This window comes from Engraulis encrasicolus, chromosome 7, assembly GCF_034702125.1.
Source record: "Engraulis encrasicolus isolate BLACKSEA-1 chromosome 7, IST_EnEncr_1.0, whole genome shotgun sequence".
Taxonomy (NCBI): Eukaryota; Metazoa; Chordata; class Actinopteri; order Clupeiformes; family Engraulidae; genus Engraulis; species Engraulis encrasicolus.
In genome coordinates, this window is record NC_085863.1 from 21,960,376 (window position 1) to 21,986,875 (window position 26,500).

Here is a 26,500-nt window from a genome sequence, read left to right on the forward strand (position 1 = left end):
AAGTGAATAATTAGTCACTCAGTATTATCCAGGTGGGTGCATTTGCTTCCACTGATTTAACAATGTTATTCCGTTCATTTAAAATGTAAAATAATAATCACTAATTCCGGCACTCTGATGTGTGGAAATGAGAATGACAATGAGAATGAACATAAATATGCATTCTCACTTATCTATCTTGTGCTAAATAAGGTCAAAGCAACACCCAAAAAGAGTGCACACACAGATGTCTGTACACAGTAAATTTGCAGAATTAATTCAACACGTAGCTCTTTGAGTGCCATGGACTTGAAAACGAGTCTTTTCAGAATGTATGGCACAGTGCCAAAGACTTGATATCAAGTCAATTGCATTTTTTTATGGGGGAGTGGGGCCTAACACGTTGATCTGGCATGTTTGTTGTTCACATGGACAAAGAACTCAATTTTTTATGGCTCTTGAAAAATCACTCAAATTTTGAAAAAAAAACAGGCAACCCCCCGGTCTGAATTTGAAAATGGCTGGCACTCAATGAGAGTCTTCTGGAATGTATTTGGTGCCAGATTACCTCTCTGAGTGTCGAATTAACACCACATTTTATAGTTGCACATTTGACCCACTGACATAGTACGTTATTGCACAGACTTACAGCAGAGAGACTTGATGGCCATGGTGTGGTGTTGATTCTCGCTGGCTATGCAGGAGCGTAGGCAGATGACGAAGATGTTTCCGAAGCAGATGACAAAGGCCACGACCCACACGAACACCCGGAGGATGATGTTGGCCAGCAAGTTCTCGAACGAGGAGATGCCATCAGTGTTCGGCTTGCAACTCCGTACAGTCGGGGAGTAGCCACAATATTCAAAGCGCTTGAAATAGCTGAAGACATAGAAAAAGACAAACATTAAAAAAAACAAAACAGCAAAACATTGCCGTTGTGTTTGATTGCAGTGACTGAACTCACTGTTACTTTTTTACGTTACTTTTTTCCACAGATCTCAGTGGTGGGTATTATTTAGACTATTTGAAGACTTGTCCTTTTCCTGTGATTTTTCTTCACTTTATTTTTTTATTTATCTATTTTATTTTCTGCGCTTTGTTCCGGCTAACTCCATGGGGTGTGACAAAACCATTTCATTTAGAGGCTGCTGTGAAGAGACTGAGGACACCAGTTGAGTTTATCTCTTTTTTTTGCTACGGTGAAAAAAAAGTAAAAAAGGACTTTTTTCCCCTGGTGGGGATTCTGAGTCAGACACACAGTGCTGTTTTGGGAGACGAATGTGGGACCAGGGATTGTGTCTGGAATTTTAATGGAAATTTCAGAGTGCCACGAGCTTGGAGCTCGGTGGTTTATCAACAGTCGTCCACCTGGTAACAGCAACACTGTAACAAACAACAACAAATAGATGGAAAATAAATAAATACATAAACAGAAAACTTCTCTCACTCTAGCAATAGGGGCTTTTTCTCAATATTACCCAATGTTTACAGCACTGACTGGAAAAAATAGCCATGGGTTGGGACTACTGGATAGTGTTTGTGCAGAGACAGTGCGTTCAGTTCCTCAGACGGAAATGGGGATTTGGCTTAGGAAGCAACAGATGCAAAGGTCAAAACCTGCGTACACTCAGACCTTTCTGATCTCCTGTGCCAAAGCTGCCCTCTCTGCCATTCCTGTTGGCACTGCGTGACATCACTTCCCCTCCCTTGAAGTGGCACAAATGTGCAGAGGCGATTCTGGGATCAGTAGTAGCCCAAAGCATAAATTCAAACGAATGAACGTGACAACTGTAGTTGAAAGTGTGAGCTGCTTTTCGTCATATACTGGCTTGGGATCCTCAAGCTGCTGCCTGCTTAGCCTGGTGACAAAGATGCGCCTCTCCTGATATGCAAACATTTTTGGTGGGTGGAGTTGGCATTGCTGAAGGGGGCCCAGGTGTCTGTGGAGACATACAGAGTGTCAAATGCCCCTCAGAAGGTCCTTCAAATGAGTGGGCTGAAGTGTCAACACAACACAGCCAGGCCATATGGTAAGCACAGAGAGAGAGAGAGAGAGAGAGAGAGAGAGAGAGAGAGAGAGAGAGAGAGAGAGAGAGAGAGAGAGAGAGAGAAAGGGAGAGAGAGAGAGAGAGAGAGAGAGAGAGAGAGAGAGAGAGAGAGAGAGAGAGAAAGTAAGAGAGAGAGAGTGAGTGAGTGTGGAAGCCCAATGGCACCAAGATGAACCACCAGGACTAGCCAAGACCCTGCAAGGGCAGTAATGAGGTCATCTGCCATGCCAGTTTCCAAAGGGCTGCTCGTGGCCAATGCCTAGTGTTGCCAAATGTGTCTGATCAAATCCAGCCCAAAAGGTTCTCAAAACCCGCAAAAGGCGCTAAATTCTGCCCAATTTCAACAAATTGCATTGATTTCTGTGGGCCCTAAACGGCAGAAAAAAAATGCCAAATGGCCAATTTTTCCCGATTTTACCCACAGACGGCCATCCCAAGTAGCCTAATTGGATGGGTAACCGCCCAATCTGGCAACACTGCCAATGCCTAGTGCTTTGAATTCAGCGCTTAGACAGTACAGCCAACACGGTGAGTGATAACGCTGCGCCATCCGCGACCTGAGGGAAATCAAATTTTTTAAATCTAAAGCTGCAATGTGGCAGATGAAAGCCACTGAGATTTCAATCAGGGAGAGAATGTGCTGCTGGGAGGCCCTCAGTGCCTCTCTGGTCTGTGCCTATAAGCTGATTTGGGAGAGAGCCTCCCTCTGTGGGTTCATGTGGATGCCCATTACAGAGCACGTCTGTGTGTGTTTGCGTGTGTGTGTGCGTGTGTGCGTGTGTGCGTGCGTGAGTGTGTGTGTGTTTGTGTGTGTGTGCAGTGTTTGTGTGCGTGTGTGTATGTACTGTATGTCTGTATGTGCATACGTTGTCTGTCTGTCTGTCTGTCTGTGGGCATGCATGTGTGTGTGTGTGTGCTGAAGTAGATGGAATGAGGTGGTAGGCAATTGGCCACCTCAGAATATAAAACTGCTAAATTATAGGAGGGTGATGGCGGGGGGATGGTGGTTGGTTGGGAGGGTGTGTGTCACCAACATCCAATTTGGGCCAATAGCGAAGATGGGTTTATTGCGAAATGCATGAATAAGAGATAGTGTTGAGCAGCTGGCATTGCTATTTGAACAAAGTAAGGGGATTGCCCACGGCGTCGGTTAGATTGCTAGCGGCCGTCTGCTCCAATGGAAATGAATGTATTTATGAGAGCAACACTGGGTAGATGGGTACTCTTCCATTACAAATGACCGCACATTGGCATCACCACATTCTATCGCAAATTACAGCATATTGGCATCACCACATACTTGTTCAACTGAAATAAATGTTGGGACATTTGTTTCATAAACATGGTGAGATTTTTACAACAAAGACTGATTACTGATTTCCCTATTGAACACCAGACTCTCCTCATAATGTGAGATAGTCTGGAGTCTACCTATGCAATTTCTCATAGGAAAGGTGGGGTTTACTGGACTGATTATCATTGACTTTCAAATCTCTTTGAGACTTGGTCTGACCAAGAGCATAACAATTAACGTTCTCAAACGGCATGGTTGACCCCCCTTCCTTAGTTTGCTACTGGTCGAAGGCATGAAAGGCTGTGCCAAAGTTTAAACCAAACATTTCTTAGTCCCAATAGACCGGCTCTGCTCAAACCACGTTGAACACGCCTCTACCCAGGACCGTTGGAGATGCTTTAAGTTGATTGCTTCCCGAAAAAGTGGGTGTAGTTCCCCAGCCCGATGGAGCTCAGATTGTACCTGAACAAGCTCTTTGCCTGAGTAGTGTCGAAGAGCCAAAGGTTTTGTGTCATTAGGAGGGTGGAGTCTGGGGACTTAACTATTTATCATTTGGCATACGTAGCCCATAGCCAATTGTGTCAGTTGTATCTATTCAAACCAACTGCAAGTTTCCATTTGTCAAGTAATTTGTGTCAATGCCTTTCCACTCCTCCTCCCTCTCTGATTGGCTCCCTAGCTCAGGACCCCAGTTTTTGGTGTAGAATCCATGCTGTCTTTTGGATCGGAATGATGGTGCAAAGCCGCATAGGCCTGCATACAGCAGCTGGTTCAAACGTTAACGCAGAAGTACATTTATGGTGCAAGTACAACACTTGCACATGATATTACATAGCTGCTATGCCACTTATTCCACTGCACCTAATTAGGTACATTGATGATGTTGTTACGGAAAAAACCTAAAAACCTGTAAAGGAAATCCACCAAAAAATTTGATCCAACCAGCACAGAATTAGCTGATCGACTCCAGTAACTGCAGATCAGTTCGTGAAGTTAGCTGTGCTAATTTAAATAGCATGCTTTTTTTTTTACTTCTACTTTTATTTTTGACATCGCTGGCAGCTTACAATCATATGAGCACTAAGCTTTCACCATGGTAAGTCTACTCTCTGTCCTTCAAAGCTCTCACAGGATGTTGTGTAGAGATGAGAAGCAGTCATTTATGGATGGACTGTATATCGTTTTACATTGTATTTCTGAACAGGCTGTGTTATGTCCAGGGAAGCCGACAGGGGACGATGACAAAGGGGTCAGTTGCGGGCCCAGGGAGAGAAGGGCCCCATAATTTGGTCCTCATTAAAGTGTATGCATTGGGTGGGTGGGCCTTGCCGGGCCCTTACAGATTATTTTGTCCTGGGTCCGGGCAAAGATGCAAGCAGTCCTGGCTATATCCACATGACGCGTTTTTATCTGATAAAATATGCGCATATAAAATAGTTTACTGTCAAATGTTGTTCATGAATGTCCTATTGTTTTCACATGCATGCACTTCACCTTAGGAAGCTATTATTGTAGATACGCCATCACACCATGCATGAAAAGAACATTTGCTACAATCCGATTGCAACTGAACCATGAAGGGAGGCAATGGGGGATGTGACTTAGCATTACTCAGTAAATGTGTGTTTACTGTGTACTGTAGGGCCTAACAAATACACTTAAATGTATTTTTAAAATCTGAAAATACATTTTATAACTCATATTAGTGATTCCTGAACTTGGCCAGGGGGCAATTTTTGATGCCGAGGGATTAACTGTGTCAGAAATTGACGGTGTCAGAAATTGACGTGTTACGAGGAGACTGTGTAGAACAGGACGGATGACTGTTCTGTATTTGTTGTGCCAGCCTGTATGACCAGAATACCTAGCTTTTGGAGGAGTGTACCATCCCTGGAGCCTATCCCAAAGGAGAGTGAAATCCATTTCCTGAAAAGAAACAGTGAAGGTCGACAACACTGATCTATGTTCCCAAATGTTTAACAGCACAATGTTTTTGTAACATAGACCAGTGTTGCAAACCTTTGTTGTTTCTTTTCTGTTTTCCTCATTTTGGTCCAGCACCTGTATAACTGATGTGCGCACATTCTCTGCATTTTGTTCCCTGACTTTTAATTTCATGTATTATGTGCTTCATATGTCTGAGATAAGCTAGCCTATTTGGGTTTTGATAAGGTGACAGTACCAGATGGAGTACCACGTATTCAGAGTGCATGCTCAACGACCTTGGTTGAGCATGTCAAATGACATTTTCATCAGTACTGGTTTGTGAACATCACTAGTATACACCCCTTTGACTATGTTGTGGAAAAGTAAAATGCTTTGAGATGACAGTTTCACCACCAGATAAATTATGCATTAATCTGTCTCTTTATACAAAATTCAAACATACATATACATCACATGTCTTGTTCAGAAGTGACAGGGTGGTACTGATCTGAGACTCTGAACTTAGAAATAAACAGATGAAATGTACTGACTTTGAAGTAAATAGATGAAATAAACTAACTTTTACGCACATGTGCGACAAGTTGTTGAAGGATCTGAACATGCGGATACTGATGTTGGGGATCTCAACCTCCTCCATACTCCTGAGAGAGAAAGAGAAGAGAAGAGCAGAGAGAGAGAGAGAGAGAGAGAGAGAGAGAGAGAGAGAGAGAGAGAGAGAGAGAGAGAAAGAGAGAGAAAGAGAGAGAGAGATGAATGAAAGAAACACACAGAGAGACAGAGGCAGACACACAGAGATGGGGGCAAGAGGGGGGGGGGGGGGAGAGAGGGGGGGACCGTTTCGACGTTAGCACGTCTTCATTAGAGACCAACAGACTTATGAAGAAGTGGTAACATCAACGTCAACACAGCTTGTATGCATGGTTAGTATACACAGTAATCTTGTCACCAGGCTAGGCAGGCAGCCGCTTGGGGCCCCCAAGCCACTACATGGTAAAAAACAGCTAAACTTTAAACTATAATAGCGCAAATTTGTTTCGAATACTAATTCTTTTGGGCTTTTGCTTGGGGCCCCCACTGACACTAGAATCGCCTCTGGGCCCAGGACAAGAGGATGCCCTCCTCTCCTCTCCCTCTCCAGCACAGGCTCCAGAGACGGGGAATCTCCCTGTTAGTCACTCTGCATAATTGATGACAGCAAAACAGGGCCGCTGACAGCTTTTGCTGGGCCCGGGACAAAGTCATCTGAAAGGGCCCCTTACTCAACACATACAATGCAATGGGGAGCCAATTCTGGGCCCCCTATCTCCATGGGCCCGGGGCATTATACCCCTTTCTCCCCCCCCTGTCGGCGGGCCTGATAGCAAACATGCAGCATCTACAGCAGCAGAAGCAGCAGTGGCAGCAGCGACAACAACAACAACCACAACAACAACAACAACAACAACAACAACAACAACAACAACAACAACATGCTCAGTTCAAAGTTCAAACGTTACTCACAGAGACTGGAGATTGACCAAACTGTCAAACTGATCTTCGTATATGTTGCTGAGTGGATTATTTGAGATGTTTCTGTGCACAGACACAAAGAGAGCACACACACAAAGAAACACACAGAGGAATGTACGCACACACACGCACGCACGCACGTATGCACGCACGCACGCACACACACACAAACAAAAACAATATTAAACATATATGGGCAGACACAGAGGTCAATAAAGATGCATGTGCATGGATGTATGGATGTGTGTGTGTGCGTGCGTGCGCGCGCGTGCGTGCGTGCGTGTGTCTGTCTGTGTGTGTGTGTGTGTGTCTGTGTCTGTGTGTCTGTGTTTATATGATGGTGGTATAATGAAATTTCAATCCCATGCCCAGTCAATGGAAATTAAGCAACTTGAACACATTCACACACTTATGTATTACATTCATTATGTCTAACTGTTTAACTCCTCACTTAAGATTTTCTTTTGCCTTTAGACATGTAAAAGTTTTATAATTTGTAAGAGATGTAAAAGATATGATAAGATAAAACTTTTACATGTCTAAGGCAAAAAAAACCCTTAAGTGTTGAAATTCACACACTGTTTGTGGAAGTGCTCCCACAATATGTCAGACATTTTTGAGATGCATTTGAATTCTAGGTATTTCTGCTTGCACAACGTAACATTTCCAACTGCACCGATCTGCAACAATGCCACTTACAGCTGCTGAAGACTCTTCAAATTCTCAAATAATGGAGGAGGGAGTGTTTGGAGTTTGTTGACGGACAGGTCTCTGGAAAAAACAACAATAAAAACGGAACACCTCCTTAAGCTTGAATACTCAAAAATGAACGGTATTACAGGTATGTTGTAAGAATAGCTGAATAGGTGTGCTTGTGGAAAGAGGTGAGCGGTGTTGATAATGGTGCAAATGTCAACACAGTGTGAATGTGTGTGTGTGTGTGTGTGTGTGTGTGTGTGTGTGTGTGTGTGTGTGTGTGTGTGTGTGTGTGTGTGTGTGTGTGTGTGTGTGTGTGTGTGTGTGTGTGTGTGTGTGTGTGTGTGTGTGTGAGTGAATGTGTGTGTTTGTGTGTGTGTTGTTACCCGTACAATTCTATTAGTCGATGCATAGCTGAAAATGTTCCCCTTTCAATGGTTGCAATGCAGTTTTTCCGCAGAACACTGGAATGAAAGTAAAAAATGGACATTAGTAGGCCTACTTAGATGAATAGTAAGACACTGTATTCTTTATGCTGATCTGTATGATTGCACAGAATAGGCTATGGTGCATCAAGTAGTTCGCTGAATCCTTTATGATACAAAAACAAGGTCTAAAGAAGTGTTGTGCAAACATCAAAAAGCAAACTGGCTCCTGACGGAGCAGACGTAGTGTACGGAGAAACATGCATGCAAAGAAAACTAAAAAGAATGGAATGTTTTGTAGCACTCAGACAGGGGTAGGTAGAAAAGATGCAGACATCAAACATGCATGCAAAGAAAACAAAAAAAATGGAATGTTTTGTAGCACTCAGACAGTGGTAGGTAGAAAAGATGCAGATGTGTGCGCACAACACTGCTTGAGGGCATCTTCTTATCTTTCATGGTGAGGTTGTGGTAGAGTCAAAACAATGCAAAATATACAATAGAAAATATTAATGAGAACCTTGATGGGACGTCTGCCCCTTAGATGACACCTCCAATATTGAGTGTAGTGTAGTGCTGTGATAGTTCTGCAATACGTGGGTAAACTTGTTTGCACACAGTTGTACGAGTAAATTAGGTCACACAGCAAGCATATCTCAGGCGTAAAGGCTGGTGCTGGTGAGACTTGGTAAACATTAACAGTAAACATCTGGTTTATGTAATAGACTCATTGCAATTTATAATGAACACTGAGTTTGGACTGTCTGATGTACAACACAGCAGCCATATTAGACAGCAGACATATTCCGCTCCTAACAAGCTCGAGAAGTGCCGGAGCATCAAGACCTGACAACCTTTTACGCACTGCACTGCGCTCGTTAGCTGTCTGTATGAGCGGTCGTGCCTACAGAAGCATATTGAATAAGTATTCGCTCTGTCAGATTGAATTTGGAGCTGTTGAAAAACATGTAGTCCGCAACATCCTCTAGTCTATAGGGATGGTAAATCCATCCACTCTTCAGCCTAAATGCTATTTTTCAGGCTGCATCTTACAATCTAACTGGCAGAAAGCATAAACTACAAAAGTCAAAAGTTCAACCTCGATTATTGAAACTTTTTTTTTCTGTCTGAGAGTTCGCAAATGTCACTAGTCTCCACTCTCCACTCTCCGATCCATTAAGTCTTAAGACAATAAACCAACCCGTTTACTGAATGTAAACACAAATGTATGCCATCTGTGATGAGACAGAATAAGGATGAAAACATATGGGAAATCATCAAATAACTCACATCATGTTGTACGTCTGTATGTCTGAATGTATGTAATGACCTAAAATAATAGGCCTACACGTTAACAGCAAGGAAGCATTTCTCTATTACCCAGGGCAGTGACCAATGTAAGTAGGCTAGATCTCGCATCAGAATGCAGACTTTTACCATTTCACTATTTTAAAAGAGACAATCACGAAAAGAAAGCTGACAAAAGACTACAGCAGATAAAAGATTACCTTGCTATAGAGCCTTTTGGCTAGGCTGTATGCATTTGAATGTGAGGAATTCAGAATAGTTTAGATTCTTCACTCTTTCGCCCATACCGTTATGTGCTTGGCTTACAGTGAACATACATGTTGTATGGTACCTGGCCTTGGTTCTAGAATGGTTTAGGTAGAGATTACACAGTGTTGAGGTAACAGAAGGGTTTAGGAAGCTTAGCCACTAGGGCAATAATGGAGTAAGGCTTAGGGTGGGATAATTTGTGAAGCTTCACAGGTGGATGAGCAGGAGGGTTTAAATCTTTGAGAAGGTGGGAGAAAGGTCAGTTGACAGCTGCCAATCACCCTGCAAACTCTGATCAAACTACTATACAGTATTTTTTTTTTAAAGGAGCATTAAGCGTATTTATGAAAAATATTAATGCAGTGCATTTGCTATTGACTACATCATTAAAACACGAGACCTGAAGGTTCTAGTTCTAGAGCATTGGCATTGAAGAACATTCAGAACTTCAAAGAACATTTACATTACATTATTACATCACATGTTAGCTGATACTTTTATCCAAAGCGACTTACAGATATTACAGAGAGAGTGGATAAGAGAGCGGTTCCGTTGGCCCATTGTTTCCGGGTTCTACTGTTGCAAGGGGGGGAGGGGGGGGGTGGGGGTTGCAATCCCTTTAGGCAGACCTAAGGACTGTTCTATTCCTTCTAAGAGTACTATGATATGCACCACCAGAACCTGGTCACCTTAGGTGCCCATAGCAGCCTATTACATTGGCATATCTCTATTATACTCCTAGAATCTCTGGTATTGATTACAGTCCCTGGAACCATATGGGGATAGGTGCCTTTCCCAAGGGCACCTCAGCCATGCATGGAGGAGGGGATTGGTAAGGGTGGGGGTTGAACCTGCAGTCCAGCTCCCAAACCATTACATCAAGGCTGCCCATCACTTCAGAGGCCAAAGCTCTTAAAGAACCTTTTGACGCCTATAGAGATATTTTAATGTGAAAAGCCTTTCAAATATGTAGTTGGTTCAACCTTCAACAAAACCTCACTTTCCACAAAGTAATCCATAGATTGACAGAACCATTTAAGCAGCTTTAATTTTGACACTTAATCTCACAAGACTTCCCGTCTTCCTGGACCATCTAAACGATGTGAAAGAGTTCCAAACTTCCTGGACTTTTTAGCTCATGTCCCTTTGTAAAACCATCCTGAGAGAGTGAAATGAGGTCCTTGGGATCACAAAGCCAGCTGTCAGTGCTGCCAACAGTATGATGGAGGAGGCTTATCAAAGTTGGACTGAGAAACTTCCAAAAACTACCGTACATACTACATCTAAGACGATCCCTTCCTGAATTCATTACCAATTCATTAGCCTTTCTTTCGCAGAATTCTTTCTGAAGCTCACACACAGTTGGCACACCCTTTCTCTTCTTTGCTCTTTGTGTCTGGAGCAGTTTTGTGTTGGGTGGTTAGACATACTTCTGGCAGCTTGTTAAATTAAGTATGTAAATATGCTTACAGTTCAGTAAACTAACTAGACAAACCCGCCAAGTGGCAGATAATATTTTTGCCTGGCTAGTTGGTTGAGCGCTGCACCTTTGGACGTCAGTCACAAAAGGATGGAAAACTGTTTGAACGATTGGGGCGATTAGTCATGTTTAGGATCAGTTAGTCGCTGTTAGGCCTACTGTTCTTGGTCATAACAGGCAGATTTAATGAGAATGGTTTGGTCTGATCCACAGCTCTTATCTTTCTTAACCATGCGGTGCAGTCGGAGCTAAACATTTCAGGGTATAGTCTGACTATCCAGAATAGCAGCAATGTACGGTATCTTGCAGTCCCTTTGATTTCATTGTTGAGCACACCTACTATATCTTCAAAACTGCAGGTTTGCCAGTGTGTTGTGTAGTCACAAACATGCAAGAAGGAATAAAGGACAGTATGAAAGGAGAAGAGAATAAACAGAAAGACACAAAAAACAGAGCAATTACTGAAAGTGTGGAGTGAACAGGAAGAAAGGTGTGTGAATCTTTTGGGAGGCTACCTATATCCTACAGTTGTTACAGTACACAATCGATATATGGTCTGTGCTTAGGTGGTGTGGTGTGATATAGGTGGTGTGTGATAGAATGCCGCCATGTGTGCAATTATGACGGTATTCGTGAGGAACCTAGAGGTGAGTAGGGAACTCTTGGGGGTTTAGATGGTTGTAAGTGAGGAAATAGAAAAAGAAAAGCAGCTCCATAGAAGAGGAAAGGGGAATGGGAAAGGAAGACAAATAGAGGAAGAAAGATGGGTAAAGACATTAGATGTTGGTGATGAAGAGCTTCAATAGTGACTTAGGTATATCAATTTCGGAAATGTCTGGGAAGTTTTTCTATTGGGCATTAAAAATCAAATTCATTCACACTATTATTTTATCAGACTTATTACTTGAGCAAATTTAAGGCCAGGAATGCATGTTTTCAAAATCAATAATGTGTTTTTGATAAACTTTGGGTCATAATAGTTCATAAATATGGGTTGAAAATGATACCCAATACCCAATGCAGCACATCTACCCTACAGCTGCCAAACAACTTAAGTTATAAAAATAAATTAGCATGAGCATATGGACAATATTTGATTTTTCCATTACAAAATGACTGACACAACATGCAGGCCGTCATTGATAGCTAGTTATTTTTTTGATCTGATACGCTTTGTTTATTTCTACAAGTTTATCGATGGCAGATTCAAGCAGTTTTCGCAGCTCCAAAATCGCCTGAGATGCAAGCGAAGTGGTCTATCAGACGTTATTTTGCAAACAAACAGGCTTGTCGGATAGGTCACTTTGCAAACAAAATGCATTTTATTTAGGTTTAAAAGTATGTTCTCAAAGTATCTTAATGGTAAGAAAGAAGAAAGAAAGAAGAAAGAATTCAGAAGAAAGTCAAAAAATGCTGTTTAAGTCATTTCACAACTAAGCTCTTCAGATAGATGTAGCCAGAGGAAGTTAGATATGGAGACAGACCCCAACCCTAACCTGAGAGAGAGAGAGAGAGAGAGAGAGAGAGAGAGAGAGAGAGGGAGAGGGAGATGAAGAGGCAGAGCTGAGACAGCAAAAGGAGGGAGAAAGAAAAAATGAGAAGAAAAAAAGAAAAAAGGAAAAAAGAAGTTAAAAGAGACAGTTACAGTGTGAGAGGAGATAGAGGTAGAAAAAGATAGTGTGTGTGTGTGTGTGTGTGTGTGTGTGTGTGTGTGTGTGTGTGTGTGTGTGTGTGTGTGTGTGTGTGTGTGTGTTTGAGAGAGAGAGAGAGAGAGAGAGAGAGAGAGAGAGAGAGAGAGAGAGAGAGAGAGAGAGAGAGAGAGAGAGAGAGAGATAGAGAGAATTAGAGGCATGGCTGTGGATGGTGATGCACATTGAACTCACAGGACTTGTAAAGTGGTGCAGTCCTGGAAACTGGCCTCACTCAGAGAAGCTATCCTGTTCCCCTCCAGGTCCCTGTCAGAGGGCAAGAACACATACGCACGCATGCACGATGCACGCACGCACACGCACACACGCACACGCACACGCACGCACACACACAGTCACACCCATGCATGCGCGCACGCACGTACACAGAACCAGGCACGCTTGCATGCGCACACAGACACGCACACACACACACACAGACACACACACACACACACACACACACACACACACACACACACACACACACACACACACACACACACACACACACACACACACACACACACACACACACACACACACACATAGAAAGGCAAAGCAAGGCAAATTCAGTTCAAATTGCTTCACAAAACACACACACACACCCATGCAGAACTAATTCTTCTCCAGATGGTGATTGGTCGAACTTCCTTTTACCAAGAACAGCAAAATAAGCAAGGGATTGGTGGAAATTGTGCCTAGACCAAAACCATGCCTAAATCTAAGCTGTCACAGGGAGTTGTGGAGCTGCCCTGGAAGGTGGACCAATCAGAAGCTGAGTTTGGCCATTTGTGTCGTCGCTATACTAGGGAACACCCAACACACACACACACACTTTCAGAATGCTGTATTTTCCTCCATTCAGTCTCATTTTTTGACTCAGTAAACAGAAAATATGCAACTTGATGGAAATGGCTCTACCCCCCCCCTCTCTCTCTGTGTCTGTGAGAAAAAGTTTTTTTTAACCCATAGCAACTTGGCAAATATAACCCAGAAATGAGTTCATACATTTTAAATTGTTGAAAAAAACACATTAATTAATGTGATTAGTGTGACAATGAACTCAATTAAATGCACAAAAAATGCTAGTGCTAGAGTTGAGAAATTAAACATGTTTATTATTATCAGTGAAATGGAAATGTAGAATGGTTTGATGTGATTACCCAGTACAAAATCAATTACTTATTTGAAAATAAATTACATTATGGAAAATGTATGCATGCATAAATTCATGTCAACCAGTCCGTGTATTTACTAAAACAATTATAACTAGTCTCTACATGGGCTGGAGTTGCATGCAAATGCATGTGCGTGTGCGTGTGCGCGCGCGCGCGTGTGTGTGTATGTGCGTGCGTGCGTGTGTGCATGCATACAAATGTGTGTGTGTGTGTGTTTGTGTTTGTGTGTGTGTGTGTGTGTGTGTGTGTGTGTGTGTGTGTGTGTGTGTGTGTGTGTGTGTGTGTGTGTGTGCGTGCGTGCGTGCGTGCGTACAAATGTGTGTGTGTGTGTTTGCGTTGTGTGTGTGTGTATGTGTGTGTTTGTGTGTGTGTGTGTGTGTGTGTGTATGTGTGTTTGTGTGTGTGTGTGTTTGTGTGTGTGTGTGTGTGAGTGACTCACAGCCAGTGTAGCCGAGGCATTTCCAGGCAGAAGGACGTCCTTGGAAGCTGCTCCATGGAATTATTCACTAAGGATCTGCAGGGAATCCAATGTCATGTGACCACATGGAGAAAACACACACACACACACACACACATACACACACACACACGCATACACACACACACGCGCACGCGCACGCACACACACACGCACACACACAAGCATGCATGCACGCCCACACACACACACAGTTTGGTCAATGTATAACACATTTTTATAGAACAAAGATAAAAAAATAGAACTAAGAAGTCTTTGACTCGCTGACACATTGACCACATTGACTCCCTAATACCTATTACACACACACACACACACACACACACACACACACACACACACACACACACACACACACACACACACACACACACACACACACACACACACACACACACACACACACACACACACACACACACACACACACACGCACACTCACAACCACACAGGCACAAATGCACACAAGTAAACACACACACACACATTTACATTGAGAAGGTAATGGTGAAATGGTGGCGTTTGATGTTTGTGGGTAATTGGCGTGTGGTTAATTGGAGTGCTGGGATGGATACTCACAGGTAATATAACGACTGCAGCCCTTCAAAGGCACGGTGCCGCAATGAGCTTATCTCGTTCTCATCAAGGATGCTGTAGAGGCAATGAAAGTAGAGAAGCTCTTTAAAAATACATGTCTGCTAATCGCTCTAAAATTAACTCTGTGTAATCGCCAACTGTGGGGGCTAAGCCAAAATAACACCCTTTAATTATACCAGCAATGGGAAGAAATTAGAAGGTGACAACATTTGAGGAGAAAGGAAATGTAATTAACTTTGATGGGGACCTTTTCACAGCTTATTTTTCCCTCTCTGTATAAATGAGTAATTATGCACTGTAATTACTGTTGTAATAATAGTTTTTATGATGTGCTTAAATAGATCAATACCCCATACATAATTGATACACACAATCCCTTTCATGTTGTCCAACTCCATTTACGCCTTGTAACCTTCTGGAATGGGCTCTGATTGGTGAGGTCCTACTGAACACTGCGTTATGATTGGTCAACTGTCAGTGCTGTCATATGGACTGTCCTTCTAACTTCATGCACCCCCCCTCCAATACCTCCGCGGCCCCCTAGGGGGGCTTCCGTCCCACTTTGAGAAACACTGCTGTAGATGATTAAAAATGTAATGTAGATAAAAATGACCTCAATGAAAATGCGAGGGCAATTAGTCACCACAGCAAATTATGTGCACCACAGCAATCATTTTCTACTGTATATTATGCTGTAATGAAGAAATGAAGCAACACGTCACACCCCTTTTTGCTTGAAGAAAAATGAGATTTAAAAAAAAAAAAACCATTTTATTTTGCATATTTATTTATTTTTTGAGATAGGAGAATGGAGGAGAGACAGTAAATGAGTGGGGAGAGATGGGGAAGGTTCGGCAAAGAACCCGGGTCGCTGGCATAGCAGTCCAGTGCCCCGCCGCCAGAGCCAAGGCTGGATCGAAAAATGAGAAAATTGGCAATGACCCCACTTTGACTGTTAGGCAAAATACATACAGTATGTGGACCAGAGTTATATCCTTTGGTGTGTGCTTTGAGTTATAAATAGGGATAATGCAAAGCAAAATGGTGAATATCCCCCACACAGTGATGCAGGACTTGGTTTTGAATCATTCTTCCCTCTTCATATCCCTATGGATCCCCATGGCATTTTCACATGGTATTACCAAACTCTTTATACCGTACATGGACACACTTATTACATGGCTATCCGCAGCTATTTAAATCTTGGTGAAGGAAATGTGACAATGCTGTCATTTGAAAGTGGTTTCCGTCAACCACCCAGGCAACTCTTTCTTTTTTCTTTCCAAGAGTCTACCATACATTGAGGGGGCTGTAATGAAATGGAAACCTTCTGAATGCACTCTCAGAAATAAAGGTACAGAACACTGTGACAGTACCCTCAAGGGGAGTACCATTGCGTCGATTGGGTGGTACCTCAAAAAAGAGGTGACAGATACACATCTGTCGACGTTGCAAGAAACTGAACACGCCTCTTTTTTGGGGTACCAATCAAGCGACATAATGGTACTCCAATTGAAGGTACTACCACAGCAACGAGTTCTGTACCTTTATTTCTGAGAGTGATGATGGGATGTGGTCAATTCCCTTCACTGGGCCTTTCATTGACACTTTGATTTGATTTATGCTTTTTTCACATGCTAGCCTACAGTATGTTTTAGTATATGCAATGCATACAAACTACTGTATCCTGAAAAGAGGAGTGGAAAGTCATGGTCAAATTAAAACTAAGTGCTGTGAAGTATCTGTAGGAATTGAATGAACACCATCCTAAAATCAGGCCAGGATCCTTTTGAGGCTGTTTCATTATCAAAATGTCTACGGCCACCCGACATACCTTGCATTGGGTTGTAATTATATAGCAAACTGTAATAATATACTAGAAAACGGGATATTGCCCATAGGGGCTGTAACGAGACATTTTCAAATGCAGAGGTCAATTGATTTTAATCATAGATCAATTTTACATTTCTGAAAAAAAATACAGAGGACATGACCTCTGTGTCCTCAATGGTAGTTACGGCTATGTTACCCATTCCATTCAGTGGACCTTTCACCCATATTTAGATTTGATTAGATATATATGCACAAGCAGAGGGAATTCAAAGTGAATTTGAAATGGCATATGGTGAATCATCCATGGTTATGACATCATTCCAATGTCAGACTAAAAACCTTTGATGACACCACATTATCAAAATTTAACAGCCGTTAATAATTATAGATATTTCCGCATGTCTTTCTTCTTTGTGACACACAAGCCGTCAGACTCAATTCTCTGATTCCACTTGACAGCCGATCTGTCCATTGGTAATAGACACAGGTGCTGCTGGAATGGATGGCTTTTGTATCCGTCAAATGGTGTGTGTGTGTGTGTGTGTGTGTGTGTGTGTGTGTGTGTGTGTGTGTGTGTGTGTGTGTGTGTGTGTGTGTGTGTGTGTGTGTGTGTGTGTGACGCCATAAAGGAAGAGCTGCTGCTGTGAGGAGGTAAAAGGGCCAGTGAGAGACTTGGCAGCCTTTAGGCCTTTATAAGAGGCCTGTGCTTTTGTCCATGGGATGGCAGGATATACCTGGCGAGTCTACACCTGCATCTGGACAAACACTGCACTCCCTGTAGTGGACGACAATTACTATGCACTCTCCACACACAACCACAGGCGCACAGAGAAACAGACATGCATAGGCTACACGTAGACATGTGCACACAAAAAAATACACACACATACAATTCACACACACACACACACACACACACACACACACACACACACACACACACACACACACACACACACACACACACACCACCTCCATAGCAACTCTTTTGTTTAGTTTTAGATTTCCCTGCTTTTTCGCGGGAAGTTACACACACACACACACACACACACACACACACACACACACACACACACACACACATACACACACACAGAGAAAGAAGCATTTCTTCCTGCTTCAGCGGGTCGCAATTGCTTGGAGGGAGCAACATTAGTCTCACGTGGGCTATACTTCTATATTGCTTCCCTCTGATCAATTGTAGCTGCGGGAGTTATTGCTTGTCCAAATAGGCAGCTCCGTGACATATTGTGGTGGTCGTCACATCCGTGTGACGGGGATGTGACAAGCGTGGTGCAATGGGCCCCACTACCCATTCCCATCACATTAACTCCTGACTGACGCTTAGAGGCTCAGCAGCAGCAGAAGGAGGAAGGAGGAGGAGGAGGAAGGAGGAGGAGGCGGAGGAAGAAGCAGCAGCAGAGGGGGAAGGAGGAGGAGGAGGAGGAGGAGGAGGAGGAGGAATGGGGCCAATTCACACTCAATAATACCATTTATTTCCCCTATCCATTGTACTGTCAACAACGAAAGCGCACACAAACACATATGAAAACACACATGTGGGATGTGACAACCCTGTGCAATGGGACCAGAATTGTCTTGTACATGGCCCCTGTCAAGTAAGCTAATAAATGAAAATGAATGAACTGTCCTGCACATGTGTGTTACCTGGATGAACCTACTGACGTCCACGCTGTCGTCAAGGTATGCGGAGGAAAAAAAAGAGTATTTTTCAGCTCGCGGTCGCATGGCGGAACAACTTTACGGTTCTCGAACGCTTCTACTCGTGGCGTGAACATGTAAGCCAGTTCGAGATTAGGTGTGGGAATGGACAACAATCATGATTCTCAGTCAGCCTGAATGTACCTTGTAACTTCTTACTGATGCTCAGAGGCTTAGCATCAGCAGAGGAGAGGAGAAAGAGGAATAGGGGCAACTCACGATCAATAATGTCACTAAATCCCCCTAGCCACTATACTGTGAACAACGCCGGCACGCGCGCGCGCGAGAGAGAGAGAGAGAGAAAGAGAGAGAGAGAGAGACAGAGACAGAGACAGAGACAGACAGAGAGACAGAGAGACAGAGAGAGATAGAAAGAGGGCAGTGTCAAATGAAAAAGGCGTTGCATGGAACAGCCATTTCTATACAGCACCATTATTGTTATACCCTTGCAGTAGTGAATCATCCTCACTCTTAAAAAGCCTGGGTCAAAAACAACCCAAATTGGGTTATTATCTGACCCAGGCCCTGGTTCAGTATTGGGCCTACCCTTTGGCTGGGTTAAAATATTTTAACCCTCACATTGGGTCATTCCCCTAAACCAACTAAATGGGTCATTCTGACCCAATTTGTGTGTTAAAAGAACCCAATAAATGGGTCAGACCTGCTACCACATTGTTGGGTCATATTGACTTCTTTGTTGGGTTCATACTTTAACCCAATATTGGGTATTTAAATTGCAAGGGGATTTACAAAAAACAATTATGACTTAACATTATTACATTAGGGTGAAATATACCAGAATTGTTGACCAATGCATTAATTAAGATCAATTTTAAAAAAACAAAATACAAGAATGCATAATATTTCAGATCTTTTTTTTTATTGCTGAACAATGAAGATAATTAACAATACATTTCATAAAAGTATACTATAAAGATGCAAATCACAGCAGTGTAGCATTAACACATGATAGCATTGGAGCAATAAAACCTTAATTGAATTTACATGCATCTTTGTAGCCTCTTTGCAAAGACGGGTTATCAGCAAGACTGATCACTCATGACTGAAAAGACTCAACTACATCATAGCAACATTGCTATGACATTACCAAGAGCCTTAAGTAACAGGTTAAAACTCAGTCATTACAATATTGGTGACAGTATAGTTCAAACATAGGCTCTGCTAAACGGGATTAAAGGAAATGGTTCAGTTTTACCAATGCACCATTTGATTTCAGTGACACTGTACAATTATAGAATTTCAAAAAATTAGTTTCACCTTACCTTTTGTATAGCACGCTGTAAAACAGCACATTAAAATGTTTAACCCCTTTTCGAAGAGCCCATGTGCTTTTGCACAGATAATATGTTGCTTTTTAGCTATGAGTAAACAGGCCCGCCAGCAGGTCCATCTGCACAAACAGGCTTCTCACCGTACTTTTGGTTAATTACAAAATTTACAGTGCATCCATAACTGCGCTAACAGAGTGGTGTGAACTTTTTGTCCCCAGGTTGAAATTTGTCTTGGTCTCTACAGTCACTACATTCCATACAGTACTTACATAACCAGCATATAACAGAACATAAATTAAAAAAGAACATTGGAAAACATAGAAAACATTAAAATAAAAAACATCAAAGTGTGCACGGCATGTCAATGGCATGTCCATCCGTCATTAACAGACAAGGTATTCCCTGATGGGGAGTTATCCGAATAATATATTTCAAACACAGCATGTATTCAGTCCAAAAGAACTGACAGGGATGTCGCAACATTTAGATTGACAGTTTGTACAGGACCTTGTCTCGTGATCTGGCTTGAATGACATCACTACCCTTTCAAGAACTTAAAGTAGCTGGCTTGTAGATACTCAAGGTTCACGTAGTACATGATCTCCCAAAAGCATGGTGAAGCTGCAGGTTGCATATCCCTCATGGCGGCTCTTGGCATCTCACCATAAGTCTTGAAAAAGCAAAACAAAAGAAAAGTGTTAATGATTAAGACATGGCTCTTCCATCTCAGTCATCATAAATATGGTTTAGGGAAATTATATATATGTTATTTTTGACTTGACTGCATGTGCATTTTGGGTGCTACACGCTATGTCTGTTTTATATGTAAACAGATCATGCACTCATTAGAATGAGATGACGGACAGGGCTGGAAAAAAGAGGCTGTTGGGTCCTGACAAGCCAGTGTGGTAGTGAGAACAATATAATTAGATGTTGAAACTAGTAGGGATTTTCCTTTAAGGTTGTGTGTGTTTATCTGTGTTTGGTGTAGAGTGGAGTGTGCACGTGCATGTTTTGTATGTGTGTGTGTGTGTGTGTGTGTGTGTGTGTGTGTGTGCGTGCACGCATGGGCTGTTATGCATGACATAAAAAAGATCTTACTTCCTACATCCTGATGTTTGAGGATTCCTAGGATAAGTAGTGTCGCAGACCCAGCAGAGAAGACGTCCTCTTTCATTTGTGTCCTACAGCAGAAAAAGAATGAATAACTATGAGTAATAGTAATTGGGATTTTACTGTGAAATATATAGTACAACTGGCACCCATGTTTACAATTATTGGATCATACACTCACATTTCAGTGCTGGGTTCTTCCCTCGATGCAGACACAGCTTCATACACATTAAGCGGTTTTGGTGCCAGGTCATCACGTCCATCGAGGAACGACTCCGTGCCTACCGGAATGACTGTGCCTACCAGTGCACAAAGAGGAAGACAAAAAGAAAGACAACAAGTTTGAGAGTTTGGCAGACAAATAGACAGAACATACAGTAAACCGTTGCAAAATTGTCTGAAGTGACACCAGACAGTACTGTAGGCATTCCATACACATTCACAGAATCAAAGAACAATATCAGGCCAGCTCTCATTGTGTGTGTGTGTGTGTGTGTGTGTGTGTGTGTGTGTGTGTGTGCGCATTAACGCCTGCTGTTGTGCATTGATATAAAAAAACTTACTTTATACATGCCGATGATATCCAAGAGCTTCTTGAATAAGTAGTGTGACCGCCGACCCAGCTGAGCAGCATTCTTCTCCTTTTACTTGTGTCCTACAGCCAAAAAGTAAGCAGTTATTGTGATTTCATGGTTAAAGTAATAGGCCTACAATACAGTTGACATACACATTTATCCTGAACTGTGTTGTTGGGTCCTGACAAGCCAGTGGTAGTGAGAACAATATAATTGGATGTTGAAACTAGTAGGGATTTTCCTTTAAGGTTGTGTGTGGTGTAGAGTGGGGTGTGCATGCGCATGTTTTGTACGTGTGTGTATGAGCATATGTGTGTGTGTGTGCGTGCGCGCGCGTGCACGCATGGGCTGTTATGCATGACATATAAAGATCTTACTTCCTACATCTTGATGTTTGAGGACTCCTCGGATAAGTAGTGTCGCAGACCCAGCAGAGCAGAAGTACTCTTCTTTCATTTGTGTCCTACAGCAGAAAAAGAATGAATAACTATGAGTAATAGTAATTGGGATTTTACTGTGAAATATATAGTACAACTGGCACCCATGTTTACAATTATTGGATCATACACTCACATTTCAGTGCTGGGTTCTTCCCTCGATGCAGACACAGCCTCATACACATTAAGCGGTTTTGGTGCCAGGTCATCACGTCCATCGAGGAACGACTCTGTGCCTACCGGAATGACTCTGTGCCTACCGGTGCCCAAAGAGGAAGACAAAAAGAAAGACAACAAGTTTGAGAGTTTGGCAGACAAATAGACAGAACATACAGTAAACCGTTGCAAAATTGTCTGAAGTGACACCAGACAGTACTGTAGGCATTCCATACACATTCACAGAATCAAAGAACAATATCAGGCCAGCTCTCATTGTGTGTGTGTGTGTGTGTGTGTGTGCGTGTGTGTGTGTGCACGCGCATTAACGCCTGCTGTTGTGCATTCATTTAAAAAACTTACTTCATACATGTGCTGATGATATCCAAGAGCTTCGCCAACCCAGCTGAGCAGCATTCTTCTCCTTTTACTTGTGTCCTACAGCCAAACAAATAAGCAGTTATTGTGATTTTGTTGTTAAAGTAATAGGCCTACAATACAGTTGACATACACATTTGTCCTGAACTCAGTCACTTACATCTCTCAGACAATCCAAATCGGTTTTCATCGGTTTACTTCTTCAGTGACTTAGTTCCAGCTTCCTACACATCCAGCTGTCTTGGTAACAGGTCAGAGGAAAGACGTCCATCCAGAGCAGAAGAGATAAAAAAAGACAAAACGTTACAGAGCTTTGCAGACACACCTTCAAAACATACAGGCAACCTAAATGTATGAAAGGCTTTTGTCTCACTACTGTAGTGCACACAACAACTTTACATATTTCATTAACAAAAATATAAACCAACCAGTCTTCGGAAATACTGCACATACTACAGAGTACAATATCACACAGTCACACTAGAACTAAACGGTCTCTGGGACAACTACACACGCACGATTTGCGGCTGATATCAGCTATCATGCATAGCTTGTTGAAGTAGCTGTTGCCTTATTGCCTATAGAGCTCTAGCCACAACTTTCTTTAAACCAGGAAACTTCCCTGTAGCGTCAACAAAGCAACAAATCCCTGCTCGTGAAAGAGAGAAATTGGCTAACTATAACCCTCCACATTAAAGCCTTATGATTTTGGAACACAACGACAGGTGAATGTAAACAGTTTTCCACGCAGCCAGCTTCATCCGCATATGGTTCAAACAGTTATGTAGTACACAAGTTACGACGCTAACCAAACAAGCAAAGCACATAGCACATACGAGCCGAGATAAGAAAACGTCAGTTGACACAAACAATAAACCATTGTCGCGACAACATTTTCTTGCGCAAGCAAGCTGACCAAGCACATGATGCGACTTACCACACCTAACATGCCGGTAATATTATGCGCGAGCTCTTCCTCTGCCTTTATCAGAGTTCGGACTCGCAGTGAGCTCAGAATATCGCAGGCGAAGTCACACAAGCACTTAGTTGCACCCACAAAACTAGTTCTAGGTGATACAAAAAAAGAAGAAAGTTCATCGACTTCCCTGATGTAGAACTATCATGACACTTGTGGTAACCGAAGACACTGACAGTCTTCAGATGCCAGCTTGCCCCCCAAACGAAAATGCTGTCGTTATTGCATTCTAGGTTGGGTTGAGCAGGTGAAGTAGCGGCCCTTCCTAAAAAAAATCTCTGGTAGCGGCTAGATACAATTTGTCAGATTTGTGTTAGTTTTAGTTAGCGTCCTGCATTAGGTATCGCTGGTGTAGTGGACACACTTAGCCCAATCTACCTAAAAAGTATCCGCCCAATCTGACAGCCAACCATCCGTTATGAGCTATATTAAGCGAAATAGCAACCAAATGAATCCCAGAAGGGCTAACATTATGACTTACCGTAGCTAACTAACCACCGTTGACAGAACCTGGACGAAGGCTGGAGGAACATGTAACTTTCCAATGAAATGTAGCCTACATTTGTAAAATTCATTAAAGCAAGCATCTATATTCCCAAATCCACCACAGGACAGCAAACCGCTGCAGTTATGACTAAGTGCTTATTCATTTGCTCCCCTTAAAAGACTAGTTAATACCGTTTCCTCCTATTACTCGAAATGTGTAACTTTCTATGAAATGTGCCTTTGCTTTCCACAAACAGGAACTCACGGCTGACGCACATTTACATCGCGAAAAGCAATATATGGCAAGTTTACATAAAAGGCGCACACTTACCGAAACAATGCTTTCAGAAGCCATCCGATGTCCTCTCTTCTGGACGTTGGTAGCCCGGTAGCCGTTTTGGCAATGGCGACCGGTAAAATTCAAAATTCAAATATCGTTGACAAGATAACTTAGATTACAGGGTTGAAATGACCCAGGGCCTGGGTGCTGATGTGGGTTTGGCCAATAACCCAGGTAATGGGTCAGAAAAATAACCCAATATGGGTTATATTTAACCCATTTTTTATAGAAAAGCAATTGACCCAGGGGTTTAGTCAAAATAATAACCCAGCTCTTTTTAGAGTGCTGCATTCATTTAGCATTTTTGACTTGACTTTGCAACTCAGTATGTGGTGTGTTGAATGAATCCACACTACCATTCTTTGCACAAGGTCATATAATGCGTTCACAGAAGGCTCTCGGAACAAATGTTCCACTAGCATTAACATAGTTATACGGCTATTTTTTTACACTTTGATGTAACACTTTGTGTAGCATGAATAATTCTTGAGATATTCCTAATTCTCAACAGAAGCAATGCCCAGAACACTGAGCTCAATGCCAACACTGAGGAATCCCTTATTGACATCATGCTGTGTTTTTCCATTAATAGTCCTACAGTATTACAGAGAAATGGGCAAACTGGCTTCTTTTCACAGCGAATCATTTTACATGAAATCCTTTGAATCCAGTTGCTGAGTTTAGAGACGAAAGGTAGTTAAAAAGAAACAAGAAGGAATTTCACAGAGCAACAGAGCACATTTCAATGTTCATTCCCATAAGTACTCCTTCAAAGGCAAAGCCCTGAAGCAGAGCCTTAGACTACCAACAAAAAAATCACCATAATTTCTTTAGAGGTCTCCATGTAGGCATATCCTGAGGCTGAGTGCATTACATTAAATCCATTCTATACGTCAAACTTTAACATTTAAGTCATAATTAAATTCCCACATTTCATTCATGATGCAATGTACAATTAATAAATAACAGTTGATGTATAATAAATGCGCAAGCAATAAACTGTTCAGTCCAATTAACCGAGTTTGACGCATCGCATCCATGGATAGACATTGATGAACACGAGGAAGCACCCTGCACAGGGGGCTTTGAGATGATGTAAGGACAGAAATTCCGATACCTCCTTCCTCTTTGTGAATCCCAGCCCTCCCACTTCTTCCATTGCCCTTGACACCCCTGGAGGTGTTTATCTGAACAACCACCCCCCCCTTCCCTCCCCAACAACACCACACATCCCACCACACCCCACCCCAGCTCAAGCCATTAGTGATTGGCTCATCCACACAGTCCCTCCTTCACGGTCCTTACACGCCTAATCAATCGTTTCCATCAACTGCCAATCTAATTAGACATGCTGTAGGCTGTGTGATTAAATTGACAAGCCCTACTTGCCGCAGTGGGAATTGTCAATGCAGAGTTGGACATAATTTAATTTCAATAGTGTCAATTATGAACGCAGATGTTGAGGAATGCTGTTAATGGATGGTGTGAAAGATTTGAGGCTGCTTCAACACCTGACACACCTCCATAGAAATTGCAATGAATAAGTAAAAAAGTAATGGCCCACATTTGATTGCAAACAGTGAGTTAGGACCTCGAATTGGTTTAGCAGTAGCTTAGCTAGTTGCTAACACAAATGAAGGCAAATTGTGTGTGAGCGTTGATGGCAGCTAGTAGTACTTAAAAAGGAATTGCTTGATTAACTTTTCACACCTTTAAACAGTCCCCAAATAGTTCATTTGGGATGCTAAGCCCCTCTTCAGACTACAAATCGAGCAATCTGCGTTAGTTCTGGCAGACCATGTAGTCAACGCGCCCTTTTGCCTATTGGCTGACCCAACCCATACAACTCTCCACTAATCAGCTGCGCTTTGGTTAATCAGCTGCAGCTCGCAATTGGATGCTGTCATATGGCGCGCTTTATTTAAACTACCGAATTTGTTTTCCTGTCATTGCTTTTTGCTGCTTGTTTTGCTCCCACCACCTCCCCTGCTCCACCAGACTAATCGTTGTCAAACAATGTCATGTTGTTGTTGTTGTTGTTGCTTGCTCTGTTCTAGGGGGTATTTTGCCTTTCCAGCTAAATGGAAGGCACACCACCTGAGGATGCTGCTGTTCCCTGTATTGGCTTCCATGGAGCTCATGGAGAAGCCGGGGAACTTCCTCCGAACAGAGCCATACCCCCAAACACAAATGTATGCATTCAGAAATAAAGCCTCTGAAGTATATATCTGTTTCCCGTCTCATTTTTGACTAGAGTGGATCTGACAGAAACAAAGTTATGAGCAACTTGACGATTTATTCTTGACTGTTGCA

The 26,500-nt window shown here is 42.5% G+C and overlaps 1 protein-coding gene and 1 long non-coding RNA gene across 2 annotated transcripts in view; both read right to left on the bottom strand.

Annotated features, from left to right (window-relative positions):
• The window catches only part of rxfp2l (relaxin family peptide receptor 2, like), a 79,841-nt gene that overhangs the window by 7,940 nt on the left and 45,401 nt on the right, over positions 1 to 26,500 (bottom strand). Inside the window, exons 8-15 of the mRNA XM_063202154.1 lie at positions 14,862 to 14,933; positions 14,244 to 14,318; positions 12,819 to 12,890; positions 7,866 to 7,937; positions 7,477 to 7,548; positions 6,769 to 6,840; positions 5,838 to 5,909; positions 629 to 858 (exon numbers count right to left, since the gene is read on the bottom strand). Of these exons, the coding sequence (XP_063058224.1) occupies positions 629 to 858; positions 5,838 to 5,909; positions 6,769 to 6,840; positions 7,477 to 7,548; positions 7,866 to 7,937; positions 12,819 to 12,890; positions 14,244 to 14,318; positions 14,862 to 14,933 (737 nt within the window). The remainder of the gene's footprint in view (positions 1 to 628; positions 859 to 5,837; positions 5,910 to 6,768; positions 6,841 to 7,476; positions 7,549 to 7,865; positions 7,938 to 12,818; positions 12,891 to 14,243; positions 14,319 to 14,861; positions 14,934 to 26,500) is intronic.
• LOC134452614 (uncharacterized) lies at positions 19,293 to 22,606 on the bottom strand. Its single transcript, XR_010035485.1, has 8 exons — positions 22,546 to 22,606; positions 22,371 to 22,445; positions 21,988 to 22,107; positions 21,792 to 21,877; positions 21,403 to 21,494; positions 21,021 to 21,138; positions 20,828 to 20,910; positions 19,293 to 20,396 (listed from the first exon to the last, which is right to left on the bottom strand). It is a non-coding gene; the product is annotated as an uncharacterized LOC134452614 (long non-coding RNA).